The 23699-nt window shown below is 37.4% G+C and overlaps 1 protein-coding gene across 39 annotated transcripts in view; it reads right to left on the bottom strand.

Moving 5' to 3' along the window:
* Nucleotides 1-23699, bottom strand: part of SORBS2 (sorbin and SH3 domain containing 2) — a 198641-nt gene that overhangs the window by 77603 nt on the left and 97339 nt on the right. For 36 of the 39 annotated variants that reach the window (XM_032108163.1, XM_032108161.1, XM_032108167.1 and 33 more), the window contains one exon: nucleotides 1823-1872. The exons of the other annotated variants lie outside the window; for them this stretch is intronic. In XM_032108163.1, the coding sequence (XP_031964054.1) occupies nucleotides 1823-1832 (10 nt within the window). In that variant the 5' untranslated portion in view covers nucleotides 1833-1872. The remainder of the gene's footprint in view (nucleotides 1-1822; nucleotides 1873-23699) is intronic. 39 annotated transcript variants of the gene reach the window in all.

Genomic DNA, 23699 nt, shown 5'->3' with positions numbered 1-23699 from the left:
GAGAACAATCTACATCAATGGAACTGATAAGAAATGCCACATTTTCTGTCAATGCCTTCTTTTACTGCAGCTGATAATATTCACACTAATATCAAGCATACAGAAGATGAAAAAATGTTTTCACTGTCTAAGTGAAGAGTAGATGAAAGTTCAACCTAAAATCATGATATCTCTAAGTAACTGGAGAGGATTTCAGGCATGTTCAGGTCTTTAAGGTCTGTTTTCAAGGCTCCTGTGTGATCAGAAGATTCCCAATCCCCAAGAGAAGTCATTCAGCCACAGATTATTTAAATCTTATGTCTTTTGTCTTGAGAATTCATAACTTACATGAAAAATCTTAGTATAACATTGAAAAAAGTCATACTTCAGGGTTGCAGTAGCACAAACTGGCAATTTACCTCTTTATTCACGTTTTTTGAACGTGAAGCTATAAAATTACCTCTATCATATGATTTTAACTCATATGACAGCAATGCACAATGTAATTATAGTACGATGATTAGCCAAGTTACTTCTGAAATTACAGTTCTATTAAACAAGTCTTATTTTAGTACTATCTTAATTATATAGAATGACATGTTTAGGAAAGGCACCTTCACTAAAAATGAGAGAGGATGGGAAAAACATCAAATAGTATTTTTATAAATGAAAAATACACCACCTTGGATAAACAATTAAGAACAACCAAAACTTTGGGGAACAAAAGTACACACTCAAATGAGGAAATTAATTTCTCTTGCTTGTTCTATTTACAAATGTAGTGGTATCAAGTGAGCTAATATATTTTAACTTTGTATTAAAATGCATGTTCAAAAAATGGCTCCTACTGAGTTCCGAATGTCTGAGACAACAGGAAGTCATGAAGCCTGATTAATACAGTGATCTAGATAACGGCACCTATACCATGGAAAAGCTAATCCCTTTGAGTTAGAGCATGCTGCTGAAAATCAGACTGCAAAGGTAGTTCTGGTCCTCAGGTCCCACATACCATATCAAGGTGAAGCACTGTGGTCAGTGACAAAGCCACTGGTTTGGAAAGGATGGATATGTCTATCCTTGGGCCACAGGTTAATCTTCAAACCAGACAGTTCACCTAAAGAGCTGACTGCAACCGAAAATTTACACCTAAATGAGACCAGGATTTCAGCAGTCTGCTTTCAAGAGACCTATTCCCTCTTCCAGCACAAACAGCAGCACTATCTTACAGGCTTCGGAAGTTCAGGAGCAACTATTAGTATGCTGTCATAGATCATGAAGATAACTTTCTACAGAGTACTTAATTTGGTCAATACATCTGTTACAGCAGCTTGAGAGAAAATACAAAGCACCGTAAGTACAACATATCCTCAAGATTATCCTCAGCTGATATGCAAGTGCAGTTTATAATACAGGGCAGTGTTTATATGCCCCTTAATTTAGTGACAGTACAGAATGGAAATAAAGGATTTTAAAAGCATGCACATTTTCTTAGGAAAATGTGATGCTTTAATGACACTCTTCCATCACTGCTATACCCTCATACTATGCATTTTCACATAAAACATATACACGCACAAAACTGATACTATAAAATTAAGAACAGAAGGCTAAACATGCACTTTTATTTTGTGTATCCATATATATCCATACATAGAAAAACATGTATGTAAATTTTACATATGGAATACAAATGCACATAAGCAGGCACACTACTAAAGTATCTTGGTTATTTTGAGTTCAGCACTCAAAGTACAATTTGTTCATGAAAATTCTAGTAAATTTGGGATTTTCTCTGCTCACAAAACAACACATTAAAAAAAAAAATCTCACAGATGCAGCATACCTGTGTTCATTTTGACACTGGAGGATTTGCTATAAAAGTCTTCAGATTTCCTGCGGAAAATAAAACGATCTATTAATTTGCACAGGACAAGAATGTGTGGTACAAAATGGCAGCAGGGCTTTTTGGAGGGGTGGAGAATCACTGTGATACAAATGGCAGTCCTATTTTAACACCGCTTTAATTAAATTGGTACTGCTTGTCCTTCCAAAGTTAAAGATGAACTCTCACTTCCATTATAAGTCACCCTATTTTCAAGTGTTTAATGCCTCTGTTGTAAATATTTTCTCTGGCATAAAAAACCCCCTAGTGATTAACTTCTGGTCTTGAAACTATAAACTAAAAATTTTTTCCATACAGGAACATGGAAATATTTTAAAAAGATGTTTATAAGGTTTATTCACTCCTTTGTGCAAACTAAAAGCTGTGAAGAGTAGGTCTCTCCAAATATTTTCTAAGCAGCCAAAGTTACCAAGTCTTTCTTAACGATTTATGAGCAGATGTGGTTGTTTCCATCCAGTGATTTAACGTATCTCCACAGACAACACTGAAATTCTTAATGTTGCTTGATGTATTTCTAAGCACAGAATTGGGATGTGTCTTCGCACCCACAGGAATCCTTATCAAAACTCCTAATGGAATCATTAGGTAGTGAACCAAGTCACTATACGCCAACGCACTTTTGAAAGATAATAATCTGCACCAAAGTAATGTAAAGTGCACACAAAGTTTGAGTCTATTCAGATATCCCAACTCTATACAGTACTTACAAACAAACAAATGGTGAAACGCAACAAACCAAACTACAACTGCAGAAAACTCATAGCATCCTACATTAACAGCCTACTGATATCACAGGACAAAGTAGACACTATTTTCCACCTACTGCCAGTTTATGTCACAGCTTTATCTCAGGATGAAGTGGCATCTGCATACTAGCCAGTCTTAGCTGTATTGTTACATATACACTGTCCATTATAATTTACTTTAGAAAATGGGCAGACACACTAGAGGCCAAAATACTGAGGGCTTTAAAAAAAAAAAAAAAGAAAAAAAAAAAAAAAAAGAAAAAAAAAATTCTCCCACTGCACTGTTCCCACACCAAGCCCAGGATAAAACCAAGGGGAAAATTAGATTTTGTGATGTAATACAGCTTCAAAAAATAAATTAAAAATATAAACTGCCTGGCTATGTTGGAGTAAGTTGGAAGGTATGCATAAGGGACCATTTTTGTGATGGGAGACTCAAGGTACTCATTAATACAAGTAAACAAAATATCAAAACAGAATTCCAGTTCGACTCAACAGGAACCCTGAATTAACTGTACCTCTGAGGTAACATGTATATTGCTGTATTCTCTTGTACTCATAACAAGGCCAGACATTCCACTGCTTGAAAAAACTACTGTTTTTCAGAAACTATCTGAACTCTGCTGCTATTATGCAGTCAGTTTTGTGACAAAAAGAGATGTATGTTAAACTTCTTGAGAACTATGGAAATAAATAACTGGCAGTGAATGAAGTTCTATTGCATTATTTTTATGCTGCAGCTATCAGCAAACTATCCCTGAGAATTTTTAAAAGATCTTTTAAAAATTAAGGCATATTCAGTTTGTAAAAAAAATTTTTTGATATATGGTGTCAGACTGAAACTTTGGATTTCTTTAACTGCTACAGAATATTCTTACAGCCTCAAATTCCCACTGTGTTTTCAGACTCCTAGAGGAGACACCATTTCCAAGCCTTCTTTTAGCTTGGAACTGGACTGCTGATGGTACCACGTATAAGCTATGAAATGCAACATGATATTTATTTTCAGACCCAACAAGTAGAGGACTCTTGGAACATTGCAGAGCCAAAATGATTTCTAGCAGGTGGCTTTGATATATTTACCCAAAGCATGCTTAACTCTTACTCAAGTTTTAACAGACAAAACTCAGTTTCAGCACCATAGCTTTGTCTTCCTAAGAATTTCTATCTGAACGATTTAGGCTACATTGCTGACACTCACCGAGGGACCTCATACAAATCACTACCGTTTCTACATTAATCTAATTTTGCTAAAAAACAACTTAGTCTTGCATACCTAACATATGCATGTAAATAAGGCAATCCAAATCTCACGCATGCAAACAGCAGGCCTTGTATTTAATACTAAAATTATTTTGAATTCCCTGCTTCTAAGGAGCTACAGCACCATTCAAATACTTAATGATACTGGGGTAGGAGCCAAATGAATGCGATGAAATTAAATGCCATATGCCTGAAATGACTTTATTCAACATGGTTTCAATCAGTCTTTAAGATCCTTGCTTCAAGAAGGAAGTGGTGGGGGGAGGAACAGGGAGCAAAAGGGCTGGTTTTGTTTTGTACTGAGGTTCCTTCTTGATTTCCTTCTGAAAATTTTTCTTTGGGAATGGGTTTGCCCCTGACAGAGGAGAGATGAATGTTCCACTGGAAGCATCAGACACTAACTACTGCCAAAATGCACACCCAAAGATCAGCTACGATACTCAGCTCTCAGACAGCCAATGCTGTGACAGAAGGAAGGCCTGCAAGGACTGTGCGGACACAAAGCACCACAGGAATTATTGAGTTTTCAAAATCAGTCACCTAGATTGGGCAAGTCTTCTACTCAGTTCACATCTGATCTTTGATGCTGAGGTAAAAGAATAGCGAGTTTAAGCACAGTAGCAGGCCCAACTTTTGCAGAGGGAAATCCAGGATTAATCTTCGTGTCATTTTCTGTAGTTAGCTTCATTTGGAAGAGCTAATGAAGCAGGAAATGAATGACTGTGCTAACGCACAAAAATGGGCCTGCTGGGTTGCATACAACTGCAGTTACCATTGCTACATTTAGTTTCACTAAATACATATCCTTGATAATATTACAATGATTAACTTAGCTCAGAAATTCTTTGCATTGCAAGAGGTTACTGCAAAGTCTTGTGGGAATCTCATTGACATCTGCTCTATTTTCTCCAAGAGACCCTGATATCTACTTGTGATTACTTCTGTTCCTGGTAAGTTCTGAAGTGGGGGGTGCTGAAGGAAAACATTCTGTCACCCCTTCTGTTCCACACTCATATGGAGCTATAAAAAGGGTTAGTGAGAAGTCAAGGAAGGTTTCCCCACCCTCAGTTTATTCATGAATCAAGATGCATGACTTTACTGCTAGGGGTTTAATTCCATTCTTGATCAGCTCTTCAAGCACCTACAACCATAAGGCAGGAGAACCATCCAGACACAATCCTGTGCCACGTGCTCTCAGATGACCCTGCCTGAGCAGGAAGGTTGGATCAGGTGACCCAATGTGTTCCCTTTCAACCTTACCCATTCTGTGATTCTAAGTTAGCTCTTATTTATTCTTTGCCATTTCACGAAAGATATTATAAAAAGCAGGTTTAAAATGTAATTTTTTGATAGAGTATTGATATTAATTCTAAATCTAATTCTAGTATGTGCTTTTTACAGTTACCATCCTTTTAATGAATTCTACTTCAAGGACCTTTAGTGAGAGAAGCAATTGATTTAGAACACAGAGTGCAGATGGATCAACAGCAGCATAGATATGTGTCTGGCTGGAAAATTACAGATTTTCATTTTCTTAGGTAGAGAGCAGTTCCCAGATATTTGCAGAGGACAGGAGCCTTCCTGACTTTCATCAGAAGGAGTGTCAAACTTTCATTAATGTTGTTTGCTAATTTTACAGTTTGAGCTAGAGAGAGTAATCTACTTGAGAAAATATCTGCAAAGCTAAGAAAACAAGTCAGTGGGTGAGTTTACTCGGATTGTTTATTCGGTGAGTTTAAACATTGCAGGTGATCCACAAACACATATTTATTACCCGGCAGGATTCTATTTTGCATGTGGCAGTATATTCTTTTAACACACATCATTAAGACTCTGCAGAGCAGTCCTGCTCCACAACAGGTCAATACTTCATATGCCAACTCATACATTCAGTGATGGAAGGTAAAAAAATGTATGAAGCATTAGTTCTGAAATTACAGTGAAGCTGACTATTTCTCTCACTATTTAAAAGAAATTGTTTCAGATGTTTACTGTTAGCAGGACAACTATAGCAATGAGAATGCAATGGAAACTGATAAACCCCAAAATGTTAGATTGTGACAACAACACTCACACAAAGAAACAACAGTCCTGAAGCTGCCTTGCTAGAAGAAGTCTCTCCTGCTGAGCCTATAAGCAGGTAGAAAGCTTAGATGCAAAGATATTGTTTGTATAAAAAAATGTTTGATGGAGCACAGGTAGATGATGCTTATAATGAAAATGGTTCCCCCATGTTTCAATTTTATTAACATGCAACAAGAAGTCCCCAAAATGGCAGGGCATCTTTACTTAGATCCAACACAGTAAGGCATATGGTCAGCATATGCATAAGCATATGTTTTATGAAAGCCCCACAGAACTACGCTTTATGTTAATCACAAGCATAAATACTGTTTTCCCCCAGACCACACTGCCTCACCCTATAAGGATCTGAACACTCAGGAGCTAGAACTCCAGTTCTACTTAAAGTGTTTTCAGATAGGTAGTCAAAGAGACAAACACAGGGAGACAAGTGACATCGCAGTTTCCGTAACTTTAACTTTTCAGTTTTTCTTACAGGGTTGTGAAGACATCCTCACTCTAAGAAGTGCAGTGTCATTGCGCACGTTACTCATGCACATTATCTGCAAATGTACTGATCAGGTCATTAAACGATTGGGATGGCGGAATAATTGGTACATGGTCATAAACTTCTACTGGAACACAACAGATAACTCACATTGTACTCAGCAGCAGTAAGTGCATGACCAGAGAAATCTCTACATACAAAACCTCTGTTTCCTGGATCATCTGCAGTATTACAAACAATCTTGGGCTGATATCTAACCTACAGCAGATCAGATATTTGAGCCTATTTCCTCAGCAAATACAATACTGACATTGTTATTCAATGTACTGCTAAGATTTTGTGTTGGAAAATCCAAGTGGTTCTAGTTTCCATGTACAAATGTTCAGAGTATCAGATACAAGAGAATCCATCACAGGAGTCTATGACTGAACATTCTCTATAAGCACATCAAGGGATTGGACGTAAGTGGAGGAAATAAATGCACTATTAACCATTTCATGTATCTTAAATTAAGTTGAAAATCATAAGGCAATTTCTATTCATGACAAAAAAGGTCTGAAGCACTTGTCACAAGTGCTGTGGTCAGACTTAATATTCTGAATTTGACAAATGTATGTGAAAAAATGTGACTGTCTGAAGGCAAGGGAATAAATCTGATGACACAGGAACTTCTTTCCAGACACTTCTCCTAATGCAATTTTTCTGAGAATGTTAAAAATGCAAGATTAAGAGAAATCAGTATCTTCCTTTCCCATGTTCATTCATGAAACACAGAAAATTTACCAATTGTCTGATAGGAAAAGCAAAGACCATGTTTCTAAACTCCAGGTTTCTAACAGCAATCTTTGTTCTTGCACATAGCATCAGCAGAAAAAGTTCAAACACTTGTATTTAAATTGGTATCAAGTTAAGTCTCTAAAGAAAACACACAAAGCTTAAATTTTTGCCTGTTTGTAGCATGATTTTTACTAGATACTTATTTTGACTTGCTATGTACTGAAAAATGAACAAAATTTCTGCATTTGGTTCTAAATAGGTACTTGCTGTCATCTCAAAACACTTCTCAAATACTTCAGTAGCAGAACATTTTCCTAAAAGGATACTGCAAGTATAAGAGGATACCAAGAAAGTTATTCAAGCTGACAACATTCTGTACATTTTACTGGTTATTTTTACAGCTGCACAAGGAACGAGGAGGACAGACTGTGGCTCTCACATTCTGCATCTCCTCCTCTACTACTAGAGAAAATTTTATTAATAATTCCAGTCATGCTTGTGGTGTTTGTGATTTTTTTTTCATTATTTTTACTACTTAAATATAAGTAAAAAAGGAGAAAAGTTCCATTAACTGACTAAAGGTTAAAAGAAAAGTTCCATTAACTTGCTGACTCCAATTCACATTTCTTAGCCTTTTTTCCAGGCACCTACTACTGCTTTTAATAATACAAAATTGTACATTTCTAGCCTTTAGTGGTGGTTATTTTTGTTCAGTACTTTTGTCTTCTGCCTTTGCTGTTGTTTTACAGGAATTGTATTTGTTCAAATGGACTCATTCTGTAGGCTGGAAATTAGTGCAGATTACTGTATGAGAGCATGTCACTGAAGTAAACATGCAGTGGATCGGTGTGCACAGACATAATTACAAAAAACTCCACTGTAAGACAGAGTGTCTTAAAAGTATTCTGCATGTTCTTAGTACTTCTGAAAGTTTTCATTTTATCACAATGAAGTATTTGTCTTCTACGAATTACAATTTTTAAACAATGGTACCCAGAATTCACCTGTCAAATCTTTTAGATGTTTAAAATTTTATTTTAAAGTTTCATTTCCAAGAAGATACAAATATTCCCAAAATATCCAACTATTTCTCCATCTTTTTCAAGACAAACAAATATCATTAGAACCACGTTTCTGTTAAAAAAATCATCATTGGAGGGTTAAATCTGGGTTCTTTACATTGCAGTAACTACCAAAGTTGTCAGGAACATAAGAAAGTTTTAGTTTCATCACTCATTTCCAGAACTTTGCAAATTACTGGTCACTTGAATACTTCAAGTATTGTCTAATTTTCTGCTTCTATACAGTATGACAAACAATGCATTCTTGCTCTTTTCTATTAGGTATGTAATATGTACCAATTTCAGACTAAATATGCATAAAGTTCCACCTAAATAGAATTCCTTCCAATACAGATTTTTTCCCCCACGAGTCAATACCACTCCCCATAGAATCAGTGGGAATAGTGTTAATTCATGAAAGAAAAGTCCATTTCTGTTTCCCTCTATCGGTTTTGTCTTAAATATAAAAATATACTTCCCTGAACTACTGGGTTATGTCACATATAGCTAATAGAGTTGGACCAATGTGTGAAGTGATGTAAGACTCCTTAATATATTCTTTTAACTATGCTGAAGGAGCAGCATTTTGCTTTAATCTTTTTGTAACGTGCATAAAACCCGAAAGAATACCTGTAACTTAAAAGACTAACAAAGAGACACCAAGTGAAGGATTTGAATCCTTATTATTTTCTAAGATAATAACTTGAAGGGATTGTACAGAAAAACTTTCAGTACCCCTACTGAGTACTTAAAACCTGTGGCCAATTTTGGCTAAGTTTGACAGAGATGCAGAGGTCTTGGAAACATTGAAGGTTTACAGGTTCTGTAACAAATTCTCATAGGGAATATAGACCTTACCAAAACCAAGTGGGCAATATACTCAGGCATTATTAGATGTAGGTGAATTCATACAGGAAGGAAGACTTAGGAGCCGTGTGTGGATAAATGCATGGACCTCATAAACCCAGACACACAACTCTCTCCCACACCACATCCAGTTTAATTTGCCTTGTTACACACGAGGAAGACAACAAAAACAACCAGAAGATTTCTGCTGTCTAAAAAGGTGGAGAGTTGAACCCAAGCTTTTCCCACTATATTCATTTCAAGCTCTGCATGGGCTGATGACTAATACAGTTGGAACTCACTGAACAGCCTTGGTGTGATTCAGTTCCAAAGCGTGTTCCAGCATCAGCAAGTAGAATTAACTTTCTCCAGCCAAAAGGTAAGTGTCAAAGCCTGACATCCACACAGGGGCTTGACTTCAGATCAGCTCTACTCTGGCTCTGTAGACAGAATACTACTGACACACCTACTTCAGTGACCCCCAGGAGAGGAAGCACTGACAGGCTCCTTCCTTGAGCCACATCTTCCAATTTAGGTTTGTTGGTACATCTGCACATCTATTCTGTGAACCCAAAGTGACAAGAACTAAAGAGCAATGAAATGGGGAAAGATCGTAAGATTTTACTTTAGATTAAGGAGTTTGGAAGCAAAAGCTAAAGTAGATTTATTCACTGTTGATCTGAACAGACATATGGTTTCTTCAGTTCTGCTGCACAAGAAATACTTCTGGCCTTTCAATCTTCATGCTGACATATCATAATGCCTCAATACCTAATGATTCATCAGTGACAGGCTTCAAAGCAAGTCAAGTGCTGTAAACTTCTATCTTCTATCCCTGCTATAAAGCCTGCCTTATACCATGCAGTTTATCTTATTAACTCCTAGCACATTTTGCCATTTCTCAAGAATTTTACCATTGCTTTGCATAAGTGTAGTCCCATTAGACTTAACTGTTTGCAGGAAAGAGGATATTTAACACCAGCAGTACTATGTGCTCTCAAAACAAAGGAAAACTCCTCATGTACAACACATGAAAACCAGAATAATCAGCCTTGCAAGCTTGAATTTGAATATTTTGCTGATATTGTATTTTGCCTTTTCCCATGGGGCACAATCAGCAATTTTCATTTCACATATCTTCACTCCTCCATACAACAGACATCAAAATAATGCCACTACTACTGTTTACAACATGAGTATGTGCACTGTACCATCAGTTGATTTCAGACCTCATGAAATCCAACATGCCTCAATGCTATGTACAACAACAACAAAAAGCTACAATTCTTCCTAATATAAATAGCCAAAGAAAGACCTACCAACCATTATAGTTGGGAGCATAGTTAACTCATGAAAATAAGAAGTGTTAAAGCTAACTACCTGTACCTGCTAGCTGAATTTCAAAACTTCTAGACATCTGGTTAATTTTTAGATTGTTTGCTTATCCTTCTCTCTCCCTCTCAACTCCTTATTCTTCAGCAGCACATTTAAGATTTCTGCTAAACCGTCTAAAGCTAAAAACTCACAAAGATTAAGCAGAATGGTACAGGAACAATTGCGAGATGGCACACAAAAAAATGTTCAGTCTTCACAGAAATGTTGAAAGAAAATGTCAGAGGTTTGTGCAAGGCTTGGACAATGGGACAATGGTTAGGGATCACCCGAGAGGTGACTGGGTGCCTGTACAGCACTGCCACGTGTGGCTATGAAGTGCACTGGAATCTGCCTGCCAGCCACCCACAAGTGAGAGCTTTCCGTGCTCTTCCACAATTATGTACAAGACCCACTACCACAGGAACGAAGAGGGAGGGCACAAACCAGGATGAGTTTTCACTCTCTTAGTTCCCTACTACCAAAGCAAACTGTGTCAGCAAATGGAAGAAGCACCCTAAAGAGTCTACTACTGACTCCATTCCTTACCCAAACCTACTCCCACATCCCATGAGGAGATCCAGTTTGCATTCTGGATGAGGCCACAGATTTGCAGAAAACAAGTGATTATAAAACTACTGCAAGTACTACATCCACACAGAGGGAACAAGCTGAAGCAGTAGACATAGCATTAGCTGGCATTTCCTACTGCAGCCTTCACAACGCTAAAGCAGTTCCTTCTCATCCCTTCTATGTTCCTTCTGGAATTCCTTCTAGATTTTCTTTCCTTCTGAAAGGAAGGGGAAATACTGAAGTTGCATTATCTGGCACCACAGGGACACCCAAATCACTCCTCTAGAGACATCAGAGAAACCTCTGCCTTTTAAGCTCTCAGCCCCAGATCCCTTCCTAGCCAGTCTTGCCGCTCTAACCTACTGAATTCCCAGTTTTGTTGCCACTACTCTCCAAACCAAACTCCTCCTTCCCCCGCCAAAGGCAATTTGTCACAGTCTACTGCTTTTTTTCCCTCAGTCTTCAAGCCAGGAAGCATTTTCCTCTGCAAAGACTGGTCTACAGTGGGTCTGAAAGAATAGCAAACACCAGCACCTCATTTTCAGATTGCTCTAGCATTCATTGCAGTACCAACTACGTGAATAGTCCCACTCATTCCCTATACCAGCCCTGGCACTTAGAAGCATTCAAGTACTCAATTCTAATTTTCTATTCATGTGCAATGGGAATAGATTTTCAGATTCTACTTTTGCCAAATCTCTACTGAGCACCTGCAAACAGATTTTTTTGTGAATTTTTGTAATGAGAAGAAAAAGTCACATTCCTATCAAAGCTGTGTTAAAAGTTTGCCACTGTAACTGGAATGCCACTGTATTCCACCCAGTGAGTCCAAACTTTGCTGTAAGTGACCAGAATTTTTAATGTAAACAAAATCATTATATTGTAGAACCATGACCTCTTATTTTGACAAGAAACTTGAAACAGGATCTCAAACCAGAAAATTATGATAATAGTTAAACAGATAATTGGTCTCCTCCAGCTAGTTAACAGAGGCTAATAGTGCAGTTCTAAACAAAATTATTGAATATTTTAAAGTTTTAGGACAAGGTTTGTTTCATTATTACAATGATAAATGATAGTATATAAAGCCTGTTCTGCTTTCTAACCACCCATGACATTTTGCCAAGGGTATGTTCCCAGGAGCTCTGATGCCAGCAGGATTGAGTGGGTTTAGTACTGGTTCCAAATGCAGTGTTACATTGAGGTTATCAGATTAGTTCAAATGTACCTGCAACAGCCCCAGTTCTGACGCCACCACCAGTGCTATTTAGGGCTCATTGTTCTGCTTGGTAAGCGTCACTCAACTAACTCCTGGAGTGCCTGCACATGAGATGGTATCTGTTTCAGGAAAACACATAGATCAGTTACATGCCTTGCTGTAATACCAGCTGTTCAACCTCATCAAGTGCAGTATGAATAACAGATAGCGGATAGATGACATAATGCACCATGACAGAATATCTTCCGTCATGTACTACCCCCCAGATTACTTAATGCAATTATTAAAATATGTCCTCAGCTCAACCTGGTGTACTCAGTATCCTAATGTCAGTTTTACAGCACTAGGCATTTGTATTTATTTATTTATTTTAAATTGGCAACAGTAAGTGCCATTCCCTTAGCAGGTGTTCTCAGTTCCCACACACTTAATTATAGTTTTATAACTACAGCCACCTACCATACAGTGCACTGCAGCAGTGTGTCATTTCAAAAGCCACTGTTACTTGCTCATTAAATTCCCCTGCTATGTAGAGCACAACTGATTTCAACTGTATGCCAACCCACATGCACGTGACAAGGACACAGGCTTCAACTCCAGCACATGTATTTCACATGAATGTGAACAAGTTAACATGGAGGCATGCAAATTTTGTTTAGGAGTGTTAAGAAGAAGAAAATATCATTAAGGTAAATTACATTCTATGATTTTCATTAATATGCTACACCAATTGTTAAGTGGCATAACAAGTACAGTAATTTTTCCTCTGAAGAGCTATTTAAAATAGCTTGAAAAAATGGAAATTTAACTGTAAACAGATCTTACTGTCAAACTAGGCAGACTGAGAAACACAGGTAAGACTATTACCTTTTGGTTGCTTTCAATCACCACTATACGAAAATCTAAAATTTTAAACAGGATTCAGACCTCATACTGAACAGTGATGGGAACAGTGCATGTTTTAATACTGTCATAGCAGCCTGTCACCTTCTTCTTTCAGCTTAGCCATATGAAAACCCAAAAGATTTTTGTCAGGAAGAAGTGTCAGGGTGCTCTGTCAGTTCTTGATTTTCTCACCAGCTTTCTGGGATGTTTCTCAGCACTTATAAGTTACTTACAAGCTACTGGGCAGCAGCCCAGCTATCCTCAGTGGGTCTACATGATTTACATCTACAATGGACTACAGCATCTATAAAGTTACCATTTCCAGATTTTTCTGCAGACAGAAGAGTGATACCAAGATCTGCAGTGGCAATTGGTAAATTTTAATTATCTTACAAATCATGGTCCTATATAGGAGATTGGTAAAATTCAAAAATCTTTAAAAATCATGGGGCTATAGGCATGAAAATATGGTAACTGTGGAATTCATCCATACCTGCTTATTAAGGATTTTTATGTTTAATAGTCTGGCTTATAACGGTATTACTTAGAACTTGTTATTTCACAATCATTCATATCCAAAAATGTATAATTAGTCACATGAAACAGTAAGACAGGACTGTATGGCAGGTGAGTAAAGAAGTAAGCTTCTCCTTTTTTAAAGGATTCAACATTTAAAGGATCAATATTAAATCAGATGTAAGAAATTTAGAGTGACTCAAATTACTGATATTTATTTCACCTGAACTTTCTGAATGAAACGGAAGAAGGTTTAAACTCACACTGCATTTTTAAACATGCATCTTTCTCCTCCAATAAAGTTATGCTAACTAGTCTTGAAATTTCCTGAAGTCATGAAATGCCTATCTGTAAAAAGCTGTCAAATTAATGAAGTTAATGAACTGAAAACACAATTGCTTTTTCATTCTTTACAGCAGTTGCTGGTGCTGCTTACAAAACACAGCGTACAAGAAACCAGAAGCCTAAAAGAAGGAATAATTTTTAAAATGTAAAAAGCTATTTTAATATCTCCACAAATCCATCACCTTAAATTGGTCCCAGGAGATGTAAATACTTCCCCTGAAGATAAGTAACATTTGAAGTAGCAAGATGTTCTTCCTCCCATCTAAGTGAAATGGTATCAGAGTACTTCCAATCAAAAAATGAGCTAATTCTGAAAGTCCAGGCATAAACAAAGGAATGTATGTTGGAATCAATTTGCCTTTGAAAGCTAATTTTTGAAAAAGACAGATTAGTGTTCTGATTTCTATTTCAAATAATTAAAAATTATCTACTTCTTGAGAAACTAACAGTTTTAGAGAATAAATGACCTGTATTATTGCTGATGAATGTCTAGTTTTTTCTTTCTATTCTGTACTCTTGCTGAATTTCTCTACTTCCCTTCTTTCAGTACCATGATCCTTTTCACATTCAGTATTCATCTGTATCTCTAACCCCACACTGTCTCACTTTCCTGGCATCCTATCCTCATTTCTGAAGAAAATTTTTCTCCTCTCCACTTGCTCTAAGTATTATCAGTGGCATAGGTTCAGAAATTCCTAAATAAAGTCCTTTCATTTCAAAGGTGTGGCTCTGAACATCTCTGCTTTCTGCTATTTTGGCTGTAATTTCATCCCATTCTGTTTTACCTCTTGGAAGCCTCCCCTTCACACTCAAAATCCCATTCTTAAGTATCCCCTCTGTTGCTGAAGAATGTGCACTTCTTTATTTTAATGAACACTATGTGTATCTCCCTTGTAAAACTTGATGAGGTTGTAATTACCATGCAAACACAACGTTTTGTAGGAAAACACTTTTACATAGAAAAATGTTTGTAGATAAGAGTAGCAATTCTGGAAAATGGTGCGTAAGTTGCAAAACTGTTAAGAGGTCCTGTTTTGACTTTATTTATTTGTTTGCTTGTTTTCAAATCACATGTTTGATTTTTTGGCTAGTCTAAGCTTTCATTTAGACATAAGTTAATTTACTGTAAATTGTCCCAGAAGAGCAAAACAAACTAAATATTTCAAAAAATTATCTTAATCTGGTCTTTCCACTCACAAAAATTTGACATTGACATTCAGGTTTTGATCTGCTTAGAAAGTCTGGAATACTTCATGTAATTTCAAAACAATTTCTGTAAATCAAAGTAACAGTTTCCCATGCAACTCCACTCAGCTCTTTAGGTCTTCCCTATGAGTCACCTCAGTTTAACTACTGTCACAGCAACAGTGCCTTGCCTTCAAGCCCATTTTAATGTAGTATTAGTTACCTTAAAGAAACCACAAGGCAAACATCAGATTTAATTGAAGATAAGGTTCATATTTTTCTCCTATTCCCTTCTGCTATATAGCTATAATATATAAATTCTGCTCGTATTTAGAATAATTTATACCTCCTTGAAACCAGCTGCTCCATGTTCTCATGTTCATACTTCATCTTTAAAAACCTTCTCTACTACTTCTACCTGATACATTATTTTGAATTCAGTATTTTTTGATATAGCACAGTAATCTAATATAACTCATTGTTTGCTCAGGTAAGAGATGTCTGCTTTATATGTACTTTACAACTCATTTCTAAGTGTCTGTCGCACTGCTTTTCAATACAATTATTTTATTATTTCTTTCTAAAGAACACTTGTGCTTCCTACTTTACAAAACTAGCGGTCTCAACACAACCACTACCATGAAAGCTGTACAACAGATAAATCACTCTTGCTAGAAATTTTTGTATCACATGGTAACCCAGTGCTAATACCACAAAACAGTAAGCATTTTGAAAATCAACACTGTCACTCGGTCATTCTGTGACTCTGTCTTCCCGTGTCACTCTTATGTGTGATGGGGCCCTGCTCTCCTGGAAATGGCTGAACACCTGCCTGCCCATGGGAAGCAGTGAATTAATTCCCTGTTTTGCTTTGCTTGAGTGTGTGGCTTCTGCTTTCTCTACTAAATTGCCTTTATCTCAACCCACGAGTTTTCTATCCTTTATCATTCCAATTCTCTCCCCAGTCCTGCTGGTGGAGGAGTGAGTGAGCGGCTGTGTGGGGCTTGGCTGCTGCCTGGGGGTAAACCACAACATGCATTTTTAGTCTGCTTTGACAACAGCCATCAGATTTGATCCATTAGTAAAAGCAAACAACACTGCTGCATAAAATTCTTACTGTGGTGTGAAGGCTTTGTATTTTAAAACTTTTATTCCATCTTATCAAAGCCAGGAGAATATGTACCAAATAAAGAGAAAAGACCACTTTGCAATTGTTCAAAAAGTTATTAGGGTGGTAAAGAAGTATACTGTAAAATCAGTGTCTAGCAATGGTGTGTTCTTGAATATGACTTTTGTTTGAGAATTGCAGGCTATCTTACTGGGAGAATAGCTATCAAAAACTGTATTACTAGACAGGGTAACAGATGTGAATACAGGCTTTGTGGATGTCTAAAGAAAGATATAAGCTGCATCTGTGCTCTAGTGCAGGACCATGATGCACTGTCTTCAGCTGAGTGACATCAGCATAAACAGAAATTAGAGTAGAAGATAAGGCTCTATGAACATATCAGCAGTGAATCAGTAACTAAGGCCATGCCGTCCAAAACCACTGAATTTTTATGAAGTGCAGCAACTCTGAAACAGCAAATGCTTCTGAATATTAAATGAACCAGAACTGTAGGTTTCAAAAATGATTAACTGTTCCCTTGTGTCCTTGGGACTCTTATTCTATGTTGAATATCCCATTGTCTCTCATGGCGTCTGTGCTGGTTGGCAAATACAATCCATCCTTCCTTTCTAGCCAGCATTTTTAGAGACTGGATGATTTGCTTCAGTTTGGTAGATTTTAGAAATAGTGATACCAGATGAAGCTGTGGCCTGAGTTAAAGAGCAAGAAAGACACGAATACATACCTCAGTCATATCCTCCACCACAGTTCAGTGGCTGTAGAAGGCTGCTCTTATGTACCCCACTTCTAGTGGGTATCAGCCAAAAGTCTTCCAAACACCTGAACTTGTACAAAAGCTGCCCATGCGTGCATAAAGCCTCTTCATTTCCATAAGCATATAGAACTAAATGCTATATGTTATATCACTCCAAGAAGAAACCTTGCACTTAGTATAAGCATGCAGCCCCAAGTCCTCTACTTTTCTGCTAAATGCAAGGAAACTGTGCTTAAACTTGATGACCTCTGAAGTTTTGCACGAGTAGGTTATCAGCTTCATTTAAAATGATACCAAATCACTACCTAAATTAACTGAAAGCAAAAAGTGAGACCTGAGAGTTAATAAATACCTATTTGCATAATATTAGCAATGAAAGAGAGTCCTACTCCAAACTAAAATGTACCATTTTCTGTAACAATCCCTAATTTTTCTGCTTGCCCTCCGGCCACAGCTCTTTTCTCTATGTTCCAGTCTATGAAATAGTGAAGAATGCAAATACTTCCTGCTATTTCCTCAGCTGTTATAAACCAGTGAAGTTCAACTGAGGTCAATGGTGCCCTTTTACTCTATTTTAGGATCCTACCCCTTAATTATCTCACACTTACTAAAAACCTGTTTCATACAAGGAAGTTCTATGTAAACAGACATTACAGCCTCTGGAATTTCTTCCACCACTTACGACATCAAACACAATACAGGCTTTCTTGTTTTGCTTTTTTAAATTTAGAGACTATGTAAATACAAACTAATACTATGCATTAATAAGTCACCTACAAGTAACCACTATATGGATACAATTAATGTTCAATAAATCACAATTTGGAGTGGCCTGTCAACATTAATGGACAATATATACTGCTGTACTACCATACAGCAAATAGAAGAGGACAGAAGAACTACTACAAGACAAAAGTTTTACCTTTCTGCCTCTAGAAAGCAGATACAGAACATAAATGTGATATTCTGAATGCTGCCATATGAGGACTTGCTTGCAGAAGTGCCACAGACCTGCTCAGTGTCTCTAAAGTAATTTTTGGGCTTTCTTGTTTCAATTTTGTTTTGTGATAGATACACTTACAAGGGATCAGCATTTGTCTTCAATTCTCATACACAGATTGTGCTCAGTGATTTAATACAAGTTCTACAGTAACTTCTATCCAAAAGTGTCCAAAGTATCACCTTATTATGAAATTCAAGTGACCTTTGTAAAAAATGATGTAACTATCAACCACTATCAAAAAGCAATTCCGTCACCTTTTGTCCCCTATGCATCACTTCAGTTTTTAGTATAGTTTACAAGAGCAAAATTCATTGTACACATTAATGATTATCAAGTCCGTGAAAATTTCTTAGGCTAGTTTCATCTTCCTCCATTACAGAAGTCCTATTTCCATACCACCAAGGACATCTAATGGCTTCCTGACTTCACAGCATTAAGACAGCCTCATTCAGGGAAAAACATTTTTGTTTGTGCTATCTTGAAGGAACAAAACCTGTCTTTCCTTTCCCCCCATGAAATATATAATTACACAACTAGAGATTTATATTCTAAAAGAGCACATACAGTGAGCACTGTTGTCGAAATAGGTGCTTGAAGCAAATAAGCAAGATTCCTGCACTGTTGTACTCCATTGACTTCTGTGCTTTGAAAACCTGACCATAGCAGCTTATGTTAAGAACTCCATCTTGATGTTTAAAATAGAAATTATTTCCTTTTAAGGGTTAACCATTACCAGCATATTTGAACCAGGTCTTGAGGACTTCACTAGTACAAACATTATTTTACTGAAGTAACCAAGATCAGTGTTGTCACCTGTTACATAAATATCACCATATACACAAGTAAAAAGCACCTTTTTTTTCCCAAGCCTTGTTTCCAAGACATGGGAGGATGAAGAGCCCTCCTCTCCACTAATCTCAGGTTTTTTTTTTGTACTCTATATGAGATGACATGCTATTCAAGAAAGTCGCTATCAAAAAGCCACACACTATCTACCAAGCTAGAAACTAGAGATGTTGAGATTCACAGAAAAGCCATCCTGCCTTTACTAAAATGATACTTTTGAAATTTGTCTTGTAAGAAATTATTCATCACAGGACTTGAAGTTTGTAATTCATCGCCACTGTGGCTAGAAGGTTGTCAAACCACTTGCTTCTTTCTCCAAGAATGCTAGGCTAAGTGAATATAAACCTAAATTATAGTGAAGTGCCACACTCCAACATGTCTCAGCTAATTATGTTTAATAACTATTTTATTCCACAGAGTTTTGCACATATGGCTCACACATGAAGATGATGGGCATTAACACCAGTAGTTGTGTTGTTCTCAGCTGCTACTGTTGGGCTTCTGCAGAACATTTTCCACACCCCTGTCCCACACAGAGCAGACTTCCTTGAAGTACGACAGCAGGAAACAAACGTGGGTGTAGCTGGACAGGCTCTAATTGTTTTGAGCTTCCACTGGATGTAGAGTTAGCAAGTCACTCAGAGGTCAGAGCCGTCACAGTGTCCCACTAGACGTGCAGTGCCACTCCACTGCGTGTTTGACTCATCTTTGCAGCTCTTGTAGCTGCTTCCAGGCAGGCAGACATGGCAAGAGTTTAATAACAGAGAAAGCAGGCAGTGGTTTTGTAATAGTAATTTTCTTTGCACTGCTTTTGACAAGTCTTTTTAAAAGGCATTTGAGAGAAGCCTGGAAAATTCTTCCCGGGAGCAAAAGGTGGCAATTTTGAGACATGAACTAACTCACAGTAGCCACAAGGGACACTGTGGAGCACATGTGAATGAACTTTCTGCTATATTAACTTAGACTGCTAAGGCTTCCTTTAAACAAATCATCTGTAAATGATCTCAGAGTAAATTAACCATATGTTTTTAGGTACTGGACTGCATCTCAGGGTACCTGGACTCATTTCTCAATGTGAGAACAAAGAATAAATATGAACTCTGGCAGTATAATTTTGTTAAATAAATGAAACAAAATATTCTGTGAAGGAGCAAGAAAAAAATGCCTGCCAGGAATTTTTGTATTGAGCTTTCTGGAATTTCATGTACATTTGGCACAAAGAGACAGGTTACCAGACTTATGAGTTTGGCTCCTTATTAAAAAAGTAAACATTCCTTGAAACAGTGCAACTGTTCTTTTATGGGTCATTAGTACCAAGCAAATTCAAGTTCATGGAGATCACCAGACTTGGGAAGTTGCTGTTACAATGGAGGGATCCCTCAAATGCTGGAGGAACAGGCTGATAAGAAACTCCTGAAATTCAACGAAGTCCTGCACTAGGGATGAAATAACTCCAGGCAGCACTTACAGTCCAAGGAGCAACTCTGAAAAACAGGACCTGTGGACCTCCAGAGGAACAGAAGTGGATTGCGTGCCTTTAGAGCCATGACGGCCACCGGCACAGGAGCTACACTAGCAAGAGTATCACAAGTATGTCAAGGGTAATTACAGGTTGGGTCTGCAGCCACATTTTAACTTTTCCACACATTCCATCTTTGTGCTTTGGAAATAGAAGTGGACAGCCTGTCTAAACTCAGTCAGTTCCAGAGTTTTGGGTCTGAATGCCACTACTTTGCATATCATGAAAAAACCTGCAGTGGTGAAAAGGGGCTCTTTTGCCTTTTATAAAAAAACAAAACCAAACAAAGAAAAAAAATAAACCAAATAGAAAACCCAACACATGGCAGTACAGGAGGAAATGACATAAAATGACCTTCATGATCTCACCAAGAAAATGACGGTCAGAAATAAACAAGCCTGGGAAGAAGCATGGGTCTAGCCATTCCCTAGAGTGCATCCTGAACAACTGTGCATTGTGTATCATCAGTGAAGTGAGTAAACATTGCAGAGGTAAGGGAGAATTGCATTTTCTGTACATCAGCTTTAGAATATAAATGTACATATTTAACCTACAATAAACTGTGCTGGGTTCTGTTTATAGTGTGTTGTCACAATTTTATTATGCACAAGGTCATTTTTGGCACAAGCTTAAGTTTCTTGTGGGTAAAATGGTGAATTCTTTTAGATCTCTTTTTGCATTAGCCAACAAAAGTTCCTAAAGAGGGGTCCATGAAAAATCATTACACAAAAGACTCAAGATCTGTGATTACAGACTAACTTTTTGATAAATTATTTCTGGCCTCTGCCACCTGGACCAGTCTGAGCATTATAGGATTTTATATTTTAGCCTTTTTAGCAGAAAGGTCATACAGATGTATACACAATGTATCCATTACTCTGAGTAAATTCAAAAAGATTCTCATTTTTACCCTGTAATAAACATAAAGGCATTGGCAATGTTAACACATTGGCAAATAGCTTTTGAGACTCATGTTCAACAGCTATAGCTAATTTATTACCTGCCAAATCTATCACTCAATGTAAACAACTCACAATGCAAGTAGTAACACAAAGAGGCAAATGGCAACCGTTTTAGCTACCTTTTCACTATACACTTGCACTAGGAATTTGTAATGAAAGAAGCTTGGTTGATTTTTTTATAGTGACTATTTTATCAGTTTCTTAATATAAGTACTGAAAAAACCCCATCACCCAACTGCAAACTGGTGGCTGAAAATGGATGCAAGGCTTGAGTCAAGGCAAACATGGCTAAAGCACAGCCCTGAAGATGTTCTTTTCATTTCCATAAACACATCTAAAGTAATTATTAATTATGAAGCAGATTTTGTCTCTCTTTTAAAAGAGCCTGCTTTATATGGTAGATGTGTGTGCATAACATTTTCCCAACCTATTAATAGAATGTTCCAAATAAGACTATGGGACAACCTAACACATCAGAGGTTATCACATACATTTGAAAGCATTAAAGACAGAAATAGGTAGTTTACCTATTTTTACTTTCCCTCAGTAGAATTGTCCAACGCTTTAACTCACAGCTCTGCATCCCCCCCCCCCCCCAACTGGGATCAGTTTTCTCATCAATGTTTGACCTAATTTGGGGTTTTTATGGGACCTATTTGCTGCTGTGTGTTCAGTCTTTACATTTGTGTTCTTCTGTTGTGACTATCTCTTTTCTGAGAGAAAAATTAACGTCCAAAGGCCATCCCAAATCTTCCTGACATCTTTTATTTACACCTATATTTTGCTATGTAAAAATCATCAGCTGTCAGCTATTCCCTGTGAAAGGACCAGGACTTCTCAGGTCCAGACACTGTCCTTGCAATTCCCCAAACCCAGCTCAAGGGGCTGTAACTTGCCTTTCTTATACTGGCCAGAGATGGGAGAATCATGTGTCTTTGCTAGGTCCAATCTGCAATTACCATTTGACTGAGAACCGCTACACCACCTCAAGATATGTATATTGTTTTTCTCTTCCAGCCCTTGCTAAGGCCTTGAGAAGCAGATTTAGTTTCCATCCTATAATTCTGCTGAACATACTTTGAGATCCATTGTCATTCCTCAATCTGGAGGTGCCCATTAAAAAATAAAAATTACTTCAGTAAGCATACCACACACTGAGCAAAAACACAACGTAAGGAGCCCAAACATATTTCACACCATTCTTTAAAACTTCTTTCCTCTTTGTGATACTATTATGTGTTGCCATTATCACCTCACAACATGTAAGGTTTGGAACAGAACACTTTCACCTGTGCGCACTATATTTCTCATTCCCTTCATAACGAGGCTACAGCTAAGACCTTACATCTCTCTCTTCCTTCTTCATGCTGACCAAGAGTAACAGATTATTTGAATGTAGCCTATAGCCCTTACACTGAAGCCCTCTGACTTAGCTGAAATTCACCATACTTGTTTTAGGTTCCATCTAAATTTCATGGTAAAAGTACCCCAGTAATCACTCTGTTGGTTGCTCTCCAATTCTGAAAATGTGCAAACTCCTCTTTACCTATTTATCCAGTTTTAGTAACTCACACTGACGTAACCAGTGAAAACAACATTTTAATTAATTAAACAGCATTTTTCACAGTAACTGATGGTTACTCTGTGCTGAGTTTTTACACATTTTTTGGGTTTTTATTTTTAAAGAGAGCACATTACTCCCACCTAACACACAAACCAGGCTTTTTTTTTTTTGATCATTTCCTGTTAAGGGGCACACCAGAGTGGCCAGTTTTCTCTCCCTCCATCAACTCCTCACACAGCTGAACCCAATGGGGTAATGGTGGTGAATAAAGACTCCTAGAAAACGCATCTTAAGAAAAAATAACATTTGGACCCTCCTGGTACAGGTAGCACACACCTAGGTACTGTAGCTATTAACTAACCAGAGGTAGTCTGTCATACCGTATGCAAAATATGAAATAATTTAGCAGTGTATACACCAAACACTCAAGTCTATCAGGATCATCAGATCATAAAACTATAAGCAAAACACTCTGTTTCGAATCTTTCACAACTCCACAGTCACTGCTGGCATGACTAATTCTACTACCTGCAAAAGTAAATCCTTTTTCTATTTTCAGTCTATTTAGATGTAGATCTCAGCACCTAATTAAAAACAGGTTTTTTAGAAAGACCTTGTGCTATGCAATTATCTTTTTAATGGAAGATTTTCAGCAGGGATCCCTTGTCCTTGGACTACTCCTGT

Source organism: Corvus moneduloides, chromosome 5 (genome assembly GCF_009650955.1).
Source record: "Corvus moneduloides isolate bCorMon1 chromosome 5, bCorMon1.pri, whole genome shotgun sequence".
NCBI lineage: Eukaryota > Metazoa > Chordata > Aves > Passeriformes > Corvidae > Corvus > Corvus moneduloides.
This window is presented reverse-complemented; position numbering and strand designations above follow the sequence as displayed.